The sequence below is a fragment of the Mesoplodon mirus genome (assembly GCF_964341445.2).
Source record: "Mesoplodon mirus genome assembly, chromosome: 1".
Lineage (NCBI taxonomy): Eukaryota > Metazoa > Chordata > Mammalia > Artiodactyla > Ziphiidae > Mesoplodon > Mesoplodon mirus.
This window is the reverse complement of record NC_138976.1, coordinates 60,254,416-60,272,099: the sequence shown is the minus strand read 5'-3', so window position 1 is coordinate 60,272,099 and position 17,684 is coordinate 60,254,416. Positions and strand designations below refer to the sequence as shown.

At 39.6% G+C, this 17,684-nt stretch overlaps 1 protein-coding gene across 1 annotated transcript in view; it reads left to right on the top strand.

The window, feature by feature from the left end:
- The window catches only part of SH3GL2 (SH3 domain containing GRB2 like 2, endophilin A1), a gene marked incomplete at its 3' end in the record, with an annotated part of 195,803 nt that overhangs the window by 122,659 nt on the left and 55,460 nt on the right, over positions 1-17,684 (top strand). Inside the window, exon 2 of the mRNA XM_082620005.1 lies at positions 15,106-15,174. Within this exon, the coding sequence (XP_082476131.1) occupies positions 15,106-15,174 (69 nt within the window). The remainder of the gene's footprint in view (positions 1-15,105; positions 15,175-17,684) is intronic.

The following is a 17,684-nucleotide window of genomic DNA, read 5'->3' as shown; positions in this document are numbered from 1 at the left end:
TCCTGATTTTTTCAAGGATTTGCTGTAGGCTAAGTGATATTTAGCTCATCTGGCGATTAATCCCTTGTAGTTGAATGTGCTTCTTAGGTTGTGGTTTCTTATATCTTTATGTCTCTGTTGCTAGTACCATTAGTGTCATAGGAAGTACTCAGTAAATGTCCCTGGATGAATGAGTGGATGAATACCATGTTTTTCAAGTGATGTATTTATTTTTACTCAGAGTCGATGATGTATACAATGGGGCTTTTGAGTACTTGGGAGCTCTGCTGGGTGTGGAAGTAGGTCTACACTCTGCTGACCTAGGCCAGTCATAGCCAGCCAGAACTTTCAAAATAAAAGGAGGATAAAGAACTACCACGTGGCACATGAGTAAGAAAAGACAACCTAGTAGCAGAGCAAACATCAGTAGCAACCACAACAACAAAAAAATAGGCACATGATATGCACAGGCAGCCCATAGAATAGGTATCCCAGAAGATTAGTTAGTGTGAAAGGATGTTCACCTTCTCTAGTAATCAGGAATATGGAAATTGAAAGCAATATTGTAATATACATCCATAACCATCAGATTTGCAAAAATTAAGAAGTCTGACAAAACTAAATATTGAGGAAGATGTGGAGAAACGGGAATTTTGGTACACTGAAGGGGGGCTATAAATTGGTACAACTTCTTGGGAGAGTAATGTGGCAGTAATGAAATAAACTGAAGATTCATGTATCATGTGTACCTTGTGACACAGTAATTTCACTTCAAGGCACATATCTTAGAGAAAACTCCTACTCATGCAGCAGGAGACACTCACAGAGGGATGCTTATTGTTGTACTGTTTGTAATAGTGAAAAGCATAAAATGACCCAAGTATTCATCACTAAAAAAATTAATTTTTATGTGGTCTTACAGAGGAACACTGTACAGCAGTTCAAATGAATGGTCTGCCTCTACCTATAGTGACATCTGTAAGTTTGATGTGTGACAAGTTATGGAAGGATGGGTGCAGTATGATACCATTTATATATGCTAAAAACAGAAAATAAATCTTTACACTGTTTACAGGTTTTGTAGCACAGGTTTCAGCATACTATGATCTGTGGGCCAAATCTGACCCATGGCCTATGTTAGAACAACTCACTAGCTAAGAATGATGTTTATATTTTCAAATTATTGTAAAAACAAACAAAAAGCAAGCAAGCTATGGCTTTTCTCCATAGCAGGTCAGATAGACACTCCAAGGGAAGCTTGGAGCTCTGAAAGAAAGTTTACTGCATAAAAGGGAGAGTGTGCTTTAATTAAAAAAAACAAGTATGAGGCATAGAATGTATCTGATTGTCTTATCAGCCTGCTATAACAAAATACCATAGATTGAGTAATTTATAAACAACAGAAATTTATTTATCATAGTTCTGGAGGCTGGCAGTCTAAGATTTGGTGTCTGTTGAGGATCCTCTTCCTAGTTCATAGATTATCATCTTCTCACTGTTTCCCCACATGGCAGAAGGTGCTGACTGGGGTCTCTTTTATAAGGGCACTAATCTTATTCATGAGGACTCCACCCTTATGATCTAATCACCTACCAAGGGCCCCACCTCCTAATACCATCACATTGGAAGTTAAAATTTCAACATATGAATTTTGGGAGGATGAAAACACTGTCTATAGCACCGACCCTCAAGTCCTAACCTAGTTCTACTTGCCACTTTACTAAAAAGTTTGCTACCCCCTGGTAAACATATGCTCTGTGTGTCTAGAGTCATATTCCCTCAGCCTAGCCTGGTGGATAGTTCCAGCATCCTTCCTCCAGCCTTTCTGCCCCAGGAGTTTCTTCTTTGTCTTGGAATTTTAGCTTTTTCTGGGTATTGCCTGACCTATCTGAAGGCAGCCTTCAACCAGCGGAAACATGAATCAGATGATTGCCCCAGCTTTATCCAAGTACTGAGGTGTGTTCCACATGGTTCCTCACAGGGACCACTGCAAGAGCAAGCCACATTACCCAATTCTGGAGTGTGGTAACCAGCTCCAGAACACACTCTTCTGGGCCTTGCCTTCCTCTGCCCCACTCTTCCTGCTCCCTCATTCTGCTTGCTGGGACCGCCATCCACATAAACTGCTGCCACTTCACGCGTGACCCAGACTCTGTTTGGGGAAGCTCCAAACTAAGACAGACACACAGACAGTAAAAGAACAAAACTGCCATTGGGAAGGAGAGTGGTACTGTGGGGGTGGCGGAAGCAGAGGGGGGCACAGGGAGCATGAAAGGAGCCTTAATTATATTTTTACATTTTACTTATTCATAAGTATCCATAACAAATAGGGCAGAAGGTGAGCTTTTTAAAAGCTGAGTTGTGTACAGATGGGTATTTACATTTTAGAGTTTGAAATCATGTGTCAGATTTCTATGTGAAAATCGTCTTCCTCTTAATTTTTCTTCGGGAACATGTTTCTTATGGTGCTTAAAATCCAACTTCTGCCTTGACATGTTGATCATACCTTTTTGAGTGAAAGTAATTAATTATGAGAATAAAAGAAAGGCACCCATATTTAAATAGTAGAGAATATGCACCAGAGTAATTCAATTGAAAGAGACTTCCCCTTCATTTTTAAAAAAAATACTTCACAGGATAACTTTCTCCTCTAGTAGTAGTGATATTGAAAACCTTCTGCTGTGTTCAGGATATGCTCCTGAGCTCTAAATGACAGGTTGAGCACGCTCTAAGTTAGGAAGTATTATGTAAGAGTAGAAGGTAATTCACTCCAGAGAAACACAGTTTACAGGAAACTATAAAATAACTCATTGGGAACATTTCTTTTAGATTCCAGAAAATTAAGTCCCACTGTGGGTTTTCATGCAGAGTGTAGAAAAGGGAAACAAAACCAAAACAAAAGGACAACAACAACAACAAAATTGGGTTCTCTAAGCCTCCTTAGAGAGCAGGATGTTTTTATTAGCATATTTGGGACTTGATGCAGGCAAGACTTCTTTCAGAAAGAAGCCATATGTTCTCTTGTGCATGCCAGACTTGTGACAATCACGATTCTGTGGTCTCGCAAATGAAAGCAAAATGTTGTGTAGCCCTCCCAGCAGGGATGAAACCTTTTCCTAAAGCAGCATCCTTTTGTGATGCCAAGCTCTCATTTGACTGAGCTGCTTTGCGCTGAGTATATCTAGCACGAGGTTTTAAAATTATAAATCCTCTCCTTTTACCCTCATTGCTCTTAGGATGAAAGCCTTCATTTGGCCCAAAAAGGCCTGCAGTGTCTGACTCCTGCCAGCATCTCCAACATCATCTTGGGTGCCTTTTCCTTCCCTGTCTAATCTACATTCATGCTGGGCTCTTGGAGGAGCCATGCTTACCCATTATACCCCGGGACCTTTGCACATCCTCCTCCTGGTCTCTTCCTTGCCTGACATATAAAAAGCATTCAGTAAATACTTTCCAAATGAATGATAGAGGTTAGAAAGTAGCCAGAATCTTACATGGTGGTGGTGGAGATGTTGTGGTAGGCAACAAGCATATAAAAAAGGCACCACTTCTGTCTAATCACCAGTGTTTTAAATGGGTATGGAATAGGCCAACTCTTCCTTTTACTCTCCTTTCTTATTTTCATCGTATTCTTATCAACAGTCATGCCAGCATATTATCTTAATAATAATTTTTAAAAAACTGTTTAAGGTACTACTGTTGGAGAATGTGTCCAGAGCTGCTGCTGATTATCCTGTATCCATATCCACTTTTTGCCATCAGACTTTGCCATCAGTAGAGGGGTATTTTGAGGGAAGGAAGAAAAGATAAGTACAATGATTGTTCAGGGGAATGATACCAAATAGAACTGAAATAGGAAAAAAATAAGCAGAGCAAATTAGTGCATAGGTTGGTGTACTGATCCACTGCCTGCTCATCTGCTCATACATTTCAGGCCAACCCTGTGCCAGGGCAGTGCTGGGCACTAGGAAACAGAGATGAACAAGACCAAGATCACTGCCTTCTAGGAACTCTAAAACATTGGAGAGGCATTCAAGTAGATGATGATCGTACAAAATACAACCTAACAAGTGCTGAATAGCGTTTGACCCAGTGTTACCGAACCAAACTTGGGTCACCTGATGTGCAGCAAAGCCGAGCTGCTGACACCAGGTTGTGGTGAAGGAAATACAGTGTTTATTGCCGGGCCAGCTAAGGAGACTGGGCAGCTTATGCTCAAAAGACCTGAATTCCCCAAAGGCTGTTAGGGAAGGGTTTTTAAAGACAGAGTGAGGGAGTGGATCATGGGGCACGTGATCAGCTCGTGCACAGTTCTCTGATTGGTGGGTGGTGAGGTAACCCCGTGAGGTTACAGGGATCAGCATTATCAGTCCTCAGGCTCCAGCTGGTCTGGGGGCTACGTGCTCTTGGCCATCATGTAGTTAGCTTCTTCCACGTGGTGGAGGTTTTAGTATCTGCAAAGCAATTCAAGGATATGGCTAAGGATATTATCTATAGCCTCTGAGGAAGAACTAAAGGTTCTTGACTAACCTATTATTATTTTGTCTTGCTTGACTGTTTTCCTTTGTTTCTGCATTTCCTCACTTTTCTGATTAAATTTGTTCTTTGGAACTCGGGGAAAGCCTAGGAGACTAAAGCTTTTCTACAAACAAGAGGCAGGTGGGGGCTGTGAGGGGTGGGGAGTCTGTCCTTGAGAAGGCCCTACAGTGTCTTGCTCAGTGTCACCAGGGCTGTGGGAGCACAGAGGAATTTGGACATCTTTACAGGGGAAGGTACAAGTGACCTAGTGACGATTTGATCACAGTAGGTACATAGGCACAGGAAGAGAGTTACAGATTATTGAAGGACAGTAAAACCTAACTGATATTAAGCAAGTCTTGTTAGTTAACAAGAAAATGCTTAGCAATGATTTTTAGCAATATAGACAGTTATAGAAAGCAAGTTAAATTTTTTAAAGAACTTTTGTACATTAAACTATCCTCTGATGCTGCAGATTGGTAACTATTGATTACAGCTAACCCAAGTAGACTCTTTCCTGGAAAACAGGATTTTTATTGAGTATGGGAATTAAGGGACCTGGGTTTCAGTCCTATCTCTGGTATGACCTGGCTGTCTGACCATAACGTATCTGTTTATCTCATCCCCACATCCTCAATGCTCCCCACCCCTGCTCCTCTCCCTACCCTCTAGCACACACAGGTACCCATGGGATGATGTAGTCCCAACAAAAACACAGTTTTACTCCTGCAGTGCTTCTATTCTGAGGGGTGACCAGACTCCCTCCTTCCTGCAACGTCGCCTCAAATTAGAATTGGAATCCCTCATTTTGCCAGAAAAACCCCAAACCCCCCAAAGAAAAAACCATACTGCATGCCCTCATGAATGTATTCACTTTCCTCTCACATTCTCCTACTTAACCTCTACTTGCTAACTCCATGAACCGATATAACACAGAACTCTGGTTACGTGAGTTGATTTGATAAGAAAACTTAAGAGGTCACTTCTGAAAAATGGATTCTCAGTATAGCATTGCATTCTGAAATGTAACTCTCCAGTTCATCTTTAACTGGTAACGAGTGCCCACAGGAACACCATTTTGCTCTTTAAAGATCCTCATCTGGGTCGATGCCGTATGTATGAATGGCCCTCAAGCCTTTATTTGGCCTGGATTTTGGGAAGTGTCTGTGTCTTCCTTCTACCACAAGTTAGTCCTGGGTAGACATATTTTGGAAGTCTCCACCTTACAGTCGCCATGTCTGTGATGTCACTGTGTTACTTTTAGGTAACAGAGTCACATGGTGGTACTTATAGAGTAACGACACTAATCCTTTGCATTGGTGAAGTGCTTTACAGTCAACAAAGCACCTACTCAGTCATCTTATATAATCTTCATAACTGTCCTGTGAGGTGGCTTTGAATTATCCACATGTCAGAAAACTTGAGAGGTAAAATGATTTGCCCAAGGTTATCAACCTAGAAAATAACACAAAATGTCCTTCACCTTATGAATAGACAAAGAAAATATTCATACAATGAAATATTATTCAACCATAAAAGGAAGGAGGTACTAATACCTGCCACACATGGATGAACCTTGAAAACGTGATGCTAACTGAAAGAAGCCAGAAACAAAAGACCACGTCATTATATAATTCCATTTATATGAAATATCCAAAACAGATATGTCCATAGAGACAGAAAGTAGATTAGTGGCTGCCAGGGGGTGGGGCCTTGAATGAAGTTGGGGCTGACTGCTAATGTGTACCAGGTTTCTTTTTGGTGTGATGAAACTGTTCAAAAATTAGATTATGGTGATGATCACACAGCTCTGTAAATATACTAACAGTCATTGAATTATATATTTTAAATGAGTGAATTTTGTGGCATGCAAATTATATCGCACTAAAGTTGTTAAAATTTTTAATTCATTTTTCTTTTCCCTACACCCCAGAGCTTTAGGGAAGTGACTTTAGGAAGTGTCTTCTTGGTACATATTTGGCTTCACTTTTCCCTGTCATGAAAAGAGATGCCCAGCCTCTTCTTAAGTCAGTCCCTTCCAAATATCCCTCCATCTCTTCTCTCATGTCCCAATTGAACAAATAAGAGGAGAGCCTTCTCAGGGTCCCTGTGTCCACCACTCCCTAGCTGACATTAGCACATCAGTAAGCCTGAGAAGAATTAAAAAGACAGTATCCTTTCCATAGTTTATTTTTTGACATGTTTTTATCAGAGCTTTGCAATCAGTCAACTCACTCAAGAGCAAATCTCCCACATGGTTGGTTCAAAAGCACTGGGCAGAAACTTGAAAGGAAAGGAAGCCAGTAGTGCCAGTTTGGAGTGCTGGAATCGTATTTAGACCCTGTCCCCAATTTGATGTATAACTTTGAGTAACTCTAAGCCTGGAGAAATGCCAAATACTTCCCACATATATGTGTGTGTTTATATAAGTGTGTGTGTGTGTGAGTGTGTGTGTGAAATATAACTATTGGTACAGAATTGACTGAGGCAATAGGAAATGGGACAGTGAAGTGAATAGTTTCTTTCCACACCTTAAAAGCATATTGGGAAAGAAGGAGTCAAATTAACTCTTAGATGATGTGGGATGCAGTGACATTACTCTGAACACATGCTGTAGCTGTTGCAGCAGGCTTGCCTGTGAAATATACCCTGCAGGGGCAGAGGACACTCAAAGTTCTAATACTAGAAATAATGGGTAAAAAGCAAACCAGGAATTTGTATGATTGTCGGGGAGGGGAGCCTCCTCCACGTCTCCTTCTCTGACTTCAGCATGAGCCTACCAGGTGTGAATCTCCAGAGTCGGCTGCAGTGCAAGCAGCAGACCTTGAAGCTTGAGGTAGAAGCAGAGTGGTACCTCTGTCAGGGCTTAGCCTTCTTAGGTGGTGATGAGATGCTTAGCATTCAGGAAATTCTGCCCAGATTATAAATGAAATCTTTATCTGTATCTGCCTTGTCACTAAGGTGCTTTTAACATTTTTGGTTCAGATGATGGAATTTCTGTAGGTATGAGTTATCAAACTTGATATCTCAGACAGGGATCCATCTTTCTGAGTTTTGTGTTGTTATTCTGTGTTCCCAATTGAATCCCTCTATTAGCAGGTCAGTGATTTTTCTGTATAAGATGGTGGATCTGGTGTCTCTTTATTGAATGCCAAGTGGTTGTCCATCCACTTTCATGACTATCTCTGAGGTCTCTTCATATCTTCTCTTTATTGTTATTTAAGGTAAAGCTTACTGCAGCTAAGAACATGGTGCTAGCTTTCTTTGGCTTAGGAAGAGAGGAGGATTTATCTGGAGATAAAGCTTGGCTGCCACATTTGGTGATGTAAAATGCTATATAGAGAGCTGAGTGTATTGATGCGTGAAATACTTGTAGGAAGTCTCTCAAGTGTCTTCAAATACCCATTGGCTTGCAGTTTGTCCTTGATGTTTGCTTTCTGTAAAGGTGAGGTACCTACCTTGAATGGATGGATGAAGGCTGTCCAAGCATTAGTGATAGAAATGGAGCATATTCTGAGCTGCCTGCCCTGCAGCTGAGACCCAGCAACTGTCAGTTACTCTACTTTTTATGGGCATCTCCTACTAAAGATGATTTATTGTCTTTTTTTTTTTAAATTTTAGAAGGAGATTTGCATCAAAATAACCCTAATCTGAGAATCTGGGGGTGGGAAGGGGGAGAGTTCCATAGCATTTTCTCTTCAAACACTTTGCATGGTATTTTCTCTTTTCCTTCCTTTCCTAATTGTTATCTACCTTTGCTGTACTATAAACAGCACTCCAGCAGGTAGAAATTGCATCAGTTAGGGTTCTTCAGAGAAACAGAAACAGTAGGATATGGGGGCAGAATTTCTTCTTCCTCCAGGGAACCTCAGTTTTGTTCTTAAGGCCTTTCAGTTGGTTGGATGCAACCCACCCACATTTTCAAGGATAATCTTATTTAGTTAAACTCAACTGATTGTGGAATTAACACATCTACAGAGTATCTTCATAGCAACAGCTAGATTAGTGTTTGAATAACCGGGTACTATAGCCTAGCTAAATTGACTCATCAAATTAACCATAATACAAATAGACATCAAATTTTAAATTGGAAGACATCTTAGGACTCTCCTGGTTATCTAACCACACCCTACCCCTGCCCCATTTTGTGGATGAGGAAATACAGGTCCAGGGAAGTTTGTGATTTCAGTTCACACACACACAAAAAATAAGGGCTTTCCAGCAGTTTCTCTTAACAATTGAAGGTCTAGTACTACTTCCCCTTGCCTTATCAGCTGAGTCATCAGGCATTAGGTTCTAGGCTATTCATTAACCAGGACTGAAATCCCAAATGAATTACTGGTACCTTTTTTTTTTCTCTTTTTGAGTTCTGCTTTTTTCTCAAGGGATTTTATGACTGAGCTTTAAATAGAATTAAAAAAAAAAATACTGCCTGACATAATTGTAGCCCCAAGTCTTAGTGTCTATTTTTAGCAGACACTGTCTTTTTATGTTTTGTTCGATTTGGGTGGCTTATTGCAGTAGACTATGAAAATGTGTATTTTTTTTCCCTATTGCCAGGGATGGGAAACTTTATGGAAATACTATCCCACTCTGTGAATCCCCCTTGCTAAATTACCCCTTATCTGATGAGGAACTAGATTATTTGGGGGAGTTGAAAAATACAGAAGTGGTTATTGGTTTTTTATTCTGCACATTTTATATACTTAAAACATTTTTTTTTTCTGAAGGACAGAAATAGGATCACTTATGAATGAAACTGTAGGTGATAGTATAAACTATGTTTCCAGGGAGGGACTGAAACTTGCATGATACCTCTCCTACCAACTCCCTTTGAGGGGTGTGTGTAAGTAATTAGCCACATAGTCCATGGGAGGTTCTCACTTTAGGGAAACAGGGCTTAGGAAGTTATTGCTTTTAACTCCAGTGAACCACACCAGAAGCTCAGAGAACATCATGCAAATTAATTTCTGCATTTTCTATATAGTATTTGACAAGAAGCAAGATAGACTGAAAGCTGGGGGAAAGGCCAAGAGCTTAGCTCACCTAAACTCATTGTAAAGTTTTTGGCTCCAGACATTCAAAGAAAATCATTCGTCATTCTATTGAATTCTTGGGGGGGGGGGCGGAAATCACTGGTTTTTAGATTTTTAGGAACCTTTCTATTTTTCTTCAATATAGTGAGAAATAGAGTTAGCACAGTTAGCTCAATTAACTCAATTTAGATAGACAAAAATGCCTTTACTCATTTTCTTAGAAAGAATACAAAATTTCTTGACAGGAAAAATAAGTATATATTTTTTGAAATTCACTTTCAAAATATCATGGCATTTAAGCATTCCAATTTAATGACAGCTAAGAAAAACTAGTGTGAAACCTATATCCCATAAAGTGTATCCACCCTGCCTTTCATACGTGGAAATACCACCATCTGGAAAAACAAGATCTACTTGTATTTAGCCAGATACCAAGAAAATACTGCTGTAATTTTGACTTTTCTGTTTCCTTCTGAATATTGGGTATGTCATCAAGTATTATCATTTAGTTTTTAGCACCTAACCAATGAATAATAATTAAAGAACTTTCATAAAGATTCAGAGTATGGGCTGCTTTTATTTATTATCATAGGTGATGGATGCCTTTCTACAAATATTGGGAAAACAGTATTTTGAATTTTCTATTTTTTTGCCTGTTGACAGCAAAGAAGATATGACACTTTACAGGGGAGGTAAGAGTCTCAGAAAGGAGACTGAGAATCAGTGCTCACTCATAGTTAAGGGTCCTCCTTCAATTTATTTTGGTCTTAGAATAATTCATTGAGATACATTTTTTTTTCAACTGATAATTGTCTGCTCTGCAAACACTGTGTTAGGTACTGCAGTCTCAGATGTTTTCAGACAAAGAAGCATGTGACATGATTCCCACCTTTTGCATCTTACAATAAGATGAGCAGAAGTTCTCAGCAATTTTACTCATCAAGTAGCTAGTTCCAGGGAGTCCAACAGATGATGTGTTTCATTAAGAGTTCACAGGAAATCTAATAACTTCCATCTAGGGCAATCAAGATGAAGATGGAGAAGGTGGAATCTGGGTGAGCAACTTAGAGAATTGGTAGGATTTAAAAATAAGAAAAGAGAAATAGGTCCAGGTACAAGGCAGAAGGAATTAACACAGCATATTTGGTGGATGCTAAGGAAACCTGGCTTTGTATAATGAATGATGAGATGAAGCTAAACAAAAACAGGGACATTAGGCAGTAAATAACTTTGCAGTAAATAACTTTGCAGGGACATTAGGCAGTGACGTATGAATCAATTTGGTCTTAAGTCTATTGAGTTTCACTGATGTGATTTTCAAGGAGGCCTTTATAAAAAGTAGCTGGAGATATGGTAGTTGGATCTTCAGTGTTTGATTGAAATGCAATGCAGGGAAGAATCAGAGCTGCAACTAGAGAATGGAGAGTCTTTTGCCTAGAGGTGACAGTTAATGCGGGGGAGGGTGAGTCATTGTTGGAAAGCGGGAGGTGTCCTTTGGGCTGGGAACAGTGGTCATTTATTTAAGCTGTCTCCTGCTGCTGGTTCCCTTGACATTTTTCTTATTTGGCATATAGAAAAAAACAGCATGAGACAACACTACTGCAGACTCAGAATTAAGACTTAATTTAAAACATGAGTTGATTATATTATTTATTTTATTTTTTTGAAGAGAAAAACTATCCCTGAGTGAGGTAATCAGTCTTGTTTGCCTTACTTTATGCCTCCTTTCAGTCATCTTAACATTAACATTTACAAAATTACAGTGTAGTTCAGTCCACAAATCTTTACTGAGTATGTGTTGTGAGGAATACAATGAAGAATAAGATAGAAGAAGGTGAGATTTTCGGTTTGCTTGGAATACAGAATATATGGAGAGTGTAAGAGAAAATAAGATTAAAAGTATAAGCTCTCAGTGTTGTACATGGGTACAATTGAAGATTTTGAACAGAAGAGTTGTTTTTAGACAGTACAGGTGGGCATATCGACTCATTTATACTGTTTTGTTTGATTCAAATAACTTTTGCTGATATTTATTTAAATCGGGGATCAATTTCTCAGAAAGCAAGCATATTAACTAAAGTATACTAAACAGCATCGGAAATCATTCAATTCTATGAAATCTTGGTTTTAGGAACCACCTCACTGGAAAATAGTAGGGCAAAACTATTCTTAAATAAATGGTGCTAGGTCAGGAAAATGAAATTCATCGTTGGCCAAATGAGCTCAGGGAGCCTGTCTTCCTCACCTTGACTCTTATACACAAAGGCAATAGAAGTTTTAGTAATGTTATTTAAAGAACAGGAGGAGAAAATGTTTGGCAAACTCCTAAGGAGTGAGAAGATTGTTATTTAACACATTGTTTAATTCAGTGCCTTGATATGTTTAGATCCTTTGTGACTTGGGGAAAAAAAATAGCCCAGAGAACAATGTGGATGTCGTTTTGAATACTCTTCTTTTTCCGTGAATCTAATTAGATAAGAAAATTTATATCAACCAAATAATCAGACCAGGACCAGTATCTACCTGTTAGCTTTATTCAGTATATTTGGTGAACTGTTTCTCTCAGAGCAGCTCAAATGTCAGCTTTTGTGGAGAATAGAAAGATTCATATTTTCTCTTTCTCCCTTCCTCTCTGTCTTCCTGCCTTCCCCTGCCTCCCCCTCAGTACTTAAGCCAAATAGTTAAAGCCAGTGGACTGATGAGTTGTCCTCCATGTGAGTTACCAGGACTAGCTCTAAATTACTAATGGCCAGTGTGATCCCATTTGATATAGAGCCAGCAATTGTGATGCTAACCTGTTGATGGATGCAAAATGGGAGGAAATTAAAATTACTCTCAGTTGAGCCATACGGGATTGAAAGTATTATATAAGCCCTTGTGCTTTTGATGAAGGTCATATTTTATGGCTTAGAGATGGCCAAAATGTGATTAACCCAAGGTTGCCAGGATTCTCTAATGTTACTATAAATGGAGACATTTCTCAGCTGCTTGGTTTCTGTGACAGTTTTGCAAATGAAAATTAAATATCTCTTTCATGGGTCATGGGAGGGGTATATCTATAATGATTCTCTTTAACTAAAATGGGGCCTTGTGATATAGTGAGTTCCGTGACATCGAAGACAGTCAGGTAGAACTGAGACAGTTGAGTCAGGGTTGTGTAGCTTATATTTCTTTATTGTGCAGGAGTTCAACAAGATTAGAGTTTCCCAGCCCAAATTTAACAGAAACCCACATACTTCAAGAGTAAGACACAAGAGGGGCTTAAGTATGAGCTAAAACTGCCATCACTGAGCAAAGTGAAAGGGAGGGAATCAGTGGAAAAATCATAGTAAAATTTGTTTGGTGATAGGGAAAATTCGATATTAATAACCTTTAAGTCCCCTTCTATTCCTCATTTTCTATAACTTAAACCTCAACATGCAGGTTAAGTTACTGGCACTTGGAATTCCACTAGGAGGTTCTAAACTGAATTCTAAGGCCTTCCCCTCCCCATTTCTGGGTTGGTAAACATCTTTAAGAAAGTAGGTAAAGAAGCTGACTTACGGGCCAGATCACAGTTGATACAGGCTTTTTAGATTTGTTGATAGTGATGCTACGCCAAACCTGGATCTGTGCAGACTGTTGAAATAGTTGATAGCCATCATCACCTAGGATACAGGTTAAGTGAGAGTGGTGATGTCAAGGACCGAAGGTTAAAGCAGTGAATCTAACTCTGGCCATCTGGCCCTTTGAATCTAAAGGAACTTCAGGCAGAAATGGCCAGCACCACGGACAGCTCTTCAGTGCTGTGGTGCAAATGCAAAGCCACCTAGGGTTTACTTGGGAAAATTGCCTTCCAGGTCCTGGTTCCACCTCTTCCTAGCTAAAGATCCCTACCATGGACAGGCAGTTTAATTTATGCAAGCCTCAGTCTTCTCATCTGCAACATAGGAATAAGATCTGCTCTACATAGTTCTTACGGTATGCATACTGGATGATAAATTACAAGTGAAAGTGCCAGTTATACAAATTAAAGATGTGAATATTGTTTTTACTAACATTTCATTTTTAATCATTGACCTTTATCTGCCTAACATTGTATTATGTTAATGAAAATTGCTAGGTTCTTCTCAAGGTATGAAACAACAGTTTAAATAAACTGATGGGAAAGACCAGGGTATTTAATCAGATATACAATTTACTGGTAAGAGAATGGAACTAGGATATATTGCGTGTCTTGTAGGTTCACGCACCGGTTTTTATATTTACTATGCCATTTATTTTCATAACAACTCTGTGTACCATGGCAGTCCATTCCACGCCCTTCCATCATAGCATATTCCTTCTGTTAGTGCTGCTGAGGTGAAATCTGGGCCAGAGTGGTGATAGAATTCAGACTCTTGGTTTTCCCAAGAGTGATCTCTTCTAAAGGTTTTCCTGATGGCAGAATGCAGGAGTTAAAGAAAGAGAGTGTAAGGACTATACCTCAGCCCCCTATAAGGGGATATCAGAGCTTCCACGGCCAGAAAGATGGAGCCGTGTATCCCAGGACCCTTTTAGAAGGAGGTAACCCAAGCTCACTTGAATGACCCAAGTTGTTACTGAGGTTGCTGCAGGTCTGGCCATGGTGGGGATCCTCTGCAAAGACCCTCAACACAGTGGCTATTAAAGGAAATGAAAAATTATACTTCAGTATCTGTGTGTGATAACTTTATGTAGCACAGTGACATCTTAGTAAAAAGCATCTAACTACCTTTGCAGTTATTTTAAGAGGAATGAAATTCTGGTGTCATTAGCATTTAATATTTCCTGTCTTTGATGAAATTAAAGTATCTTCCTTGTGATCCCTTCATAATTTTTATTAGACTTAATCTGAGTCTTTATTTCAAAACAGAATAGAATATCTAATCTTTTAATGAACATGAATTCTACATGTGGAAAATGACCACTGGCATATGTAAATTGATGAAAATAAAATGTATGATAATGGGAATTGATTGGGTAGCAAAGAAGTATCCTCAGCATCTTTCCACATAGTTTATCTTATGTATATAAGGATGTAGACAGCTACAGGGAGATTTATAAGACTACTATTTAAGTCCTTTTATCTGAAGATCAGCTAGGCTGATATTTTTCATACCAGTTTGATAGATGCTTGTGATTATCTGTTCAACAGCCCATTGAGGAATAGGTTGAAGATGTAGCAATTTTCTACCTAGGTAGCATTTTAGATCCATTATCAGAGGGAAATGATTATTGTATGATGCTATTGTCCCTTGGAACTTTCAAAATGAAAACGTTAGTGATTTGATAGTTGTGTGATGATTTATATAATAGAAAGAGCGCTAGGGTTGAAATCAGAAGATACAAGTTTGAATTCTTGCTTCAGTACCTACCAGATGCATGGATTTTGGTAAGTTGTTCATATCCGCTGAGCCAAAGCCGTCTCCTATGAAAATGGGATGGCCCACCTACATCAGAGAATAGTTATGAGATTGTATTAGATTATGTTTGTCAAAGTGCTTAAAACTTGTGACACATATTTTTAAAAGAAAATATATTTATAATTCCTTTTTTGGGTTATTTTCTACAGAAAGTGAGTGAAAAGGTTGGAGGAGCTGAAGGAACCAAGCTAGATGATGACTTCAAAGAGATGGAAAGGGTGAGTCTTCATCACTCAGAGTTCCCTTGACATAAATTGCCCAGCATACTAAGTGGAGAAGAGAGAAAGGAAAGGGGAAACCATTCTCCACTGGTACCTCAGAATACATTTTGTTATTCTTAAAAGTACTCTCCTTTTAGTATATATTTTAAAACAGAAAACGTAAAGTATCTGTTTTTTTTACTATCCTAAGAACAAAGCCTTCATGAAGGTGAAATGTCATAATGGATTTTATCATTACTTTTCCAAATAGGGGGCAACATGGAGCTTGTGTTTGAATTGAGCTGGGGTGGGATGAAAAGAGGAGAAGGTGGGGAATGATGTACCAAATGTTTTGGGGAGAGTTTGAGTCACTTTCTAGCTTTCGAGAACTTTCCTGAGGGGACTGTGCCAGCCAGAGGCAGCATGTGTAGTGAACACAGTGGTGAGCCAGTCTGACCTTGGCCTGAGCTCCACTTCTACTGCCTGTTGCACAAGTCAGCATATTGCTCTGAGCTTCTGTATTTTCATAAATGTAAAAGGAGAATACAAATTCGTTCTTCAGAGACTTTTATTAAGGATTAAAAATAATATAAATCGTTTAACATTCATCCTTAAAAGATAACAGGTTCTCAGCAAGTGAGAGTGGAGGTGGTGAACAAAATAAGCCTTTTCATTTTTCTTGTGACAGATGCCGTATTTTCTCTTTTACTTTTCTTTCACTTTGAGACTGTCCATAGAAAGAGATATGTAGGCTTATGATGGAGAGTGGGTATTGCATTGTGCAATTAATTATTTTAGATTTTAAATTGTGGATGAATAAAGGATCTGGGAATACAAACCCTGCACTTGAACAGAGAGGATGGCGAAAGCCTGTGATACCCAGAAACCACATTTTTACTTTCTGCCCTGTCTTTTTCAGTTTTTCTTCTGAAGAGTTCATTGATGAATACAACAAATTCTTGTTTTGTACCTCCTCTGAGACAGGCACGTAGGATATAGTAGTGAACAGGATAGATAAGATTCCTGACTGCATTAAATTCATAATCTAGTGGGGAAGACAGACTTTGGACAAATACTGACCAGTGTGGCAAGGGTAGCGAAACATGGCACTAGAGAAGCTTGGAACAGAGTAAACTCACCCACATAGGTTGGTCAGGGAAGACTTTCCTGATATTTAAGTGAGGATATAAAGGATGAGTAAGAGTTAGCAGAGCCTAGTGCATTTCTAGTAAAGGAAACAGCAAGCAAGAGAGAACCGGACAGGGACTTCTGTGGTGGTCCAGTGGCTAAGACTCCGTGCTCCCAATGCAGGAGGCCCAGGTTCAATCCCTGGTCAGGGAACTAGATCCCATGTGCTGCCGCTAAAGATCCCGATGCCGCAACTAAAAGATCCTGCAAGCTACAACTAAAGATCCCACATGCTGCAACGAAGACCCAGTGCAGCCAAATAAATAAATAAATATTTTAAAAAAAAAAGAGAGAGAGAGAGAGAGAACTGGACACATTTGAGTTCCTGAATAAAAGATGAGTTGCTGAGAGACAGGAGTCTTGTGAAATGAGACTGTTTAGTGTTTACCTAGCTGGCATTTCTGGCTCAGTTCTTGAGATGGACCTCACTGATAGAATAGGGAGCCTCACTGACAGGAAATTTAATGAGTCTCCAGAACCCGACACACCTGCTCAGAATGACTTGGCTTTGACTCCTCTGCTCGCCATAGTCCCCATAGTTCCACACCCCTCTTTATGAGCAGCCCTGTGGGTCTGTTCATTTGCACCAATCTCTGTCTACACCCATTCTTCCTTCGTCCCCCTTATCCTTTGACGTCTCCCTCCCATCCCCACCCTGAAGGGAGTGTATAATATTCCACGTGGCCAGTGCCCTGTCATTAATGACAGATTAGACAGGTGTTTAGGAATTTAGGACTAAGGAATCAGAATTTGAGTCCTGCTTTCAGCCTCTGCCAGGACACAAGGTAATAAGCTTGGTAGCCCACTGCCTAAACTGAGACAAACTAACTTTCTATTTCTTTTTTTTTTTTTTTTTTTTTTTTTTGTGGTACGCGGGCCTTTCACTGCTGTGCCCTCTCCCGTTGTGGAGCACAGGCTCCGGATGCACAGGCTCAGCAGCCATGGCTCACGGGCCCAGCCGCTCCGCGGCATGTGGGATCTTCCCGGACCGGGGCACGAACCCGTGTCCCCTGCATCGGCAGGCGGACTCTCAACCACTGTGCCACCAGGCAGCCGTAACTTTCTGTTTCTTAAATGAGATTAAAAAGAATAAGAAATTTGGAGAACAGTGTTTATAACTGAACAACTAATTAAGCCTTTGAATCCATGCCAGTCTTGCAAAGTAATTGAAATAAAAGAGGATCTTACAAATATTTTACTTCAGGCAAAGACCCACAGATGTCCCTCTGAGTCTGTTGGTAAGGTTTATTTCTCCTGTTTCCTAGAAAATAATGAGTTTCTGAAGCTTTTATTTCAAAATCTAGATATTACCGTAATAAGGTTTTGCTGGTTGAAGAACA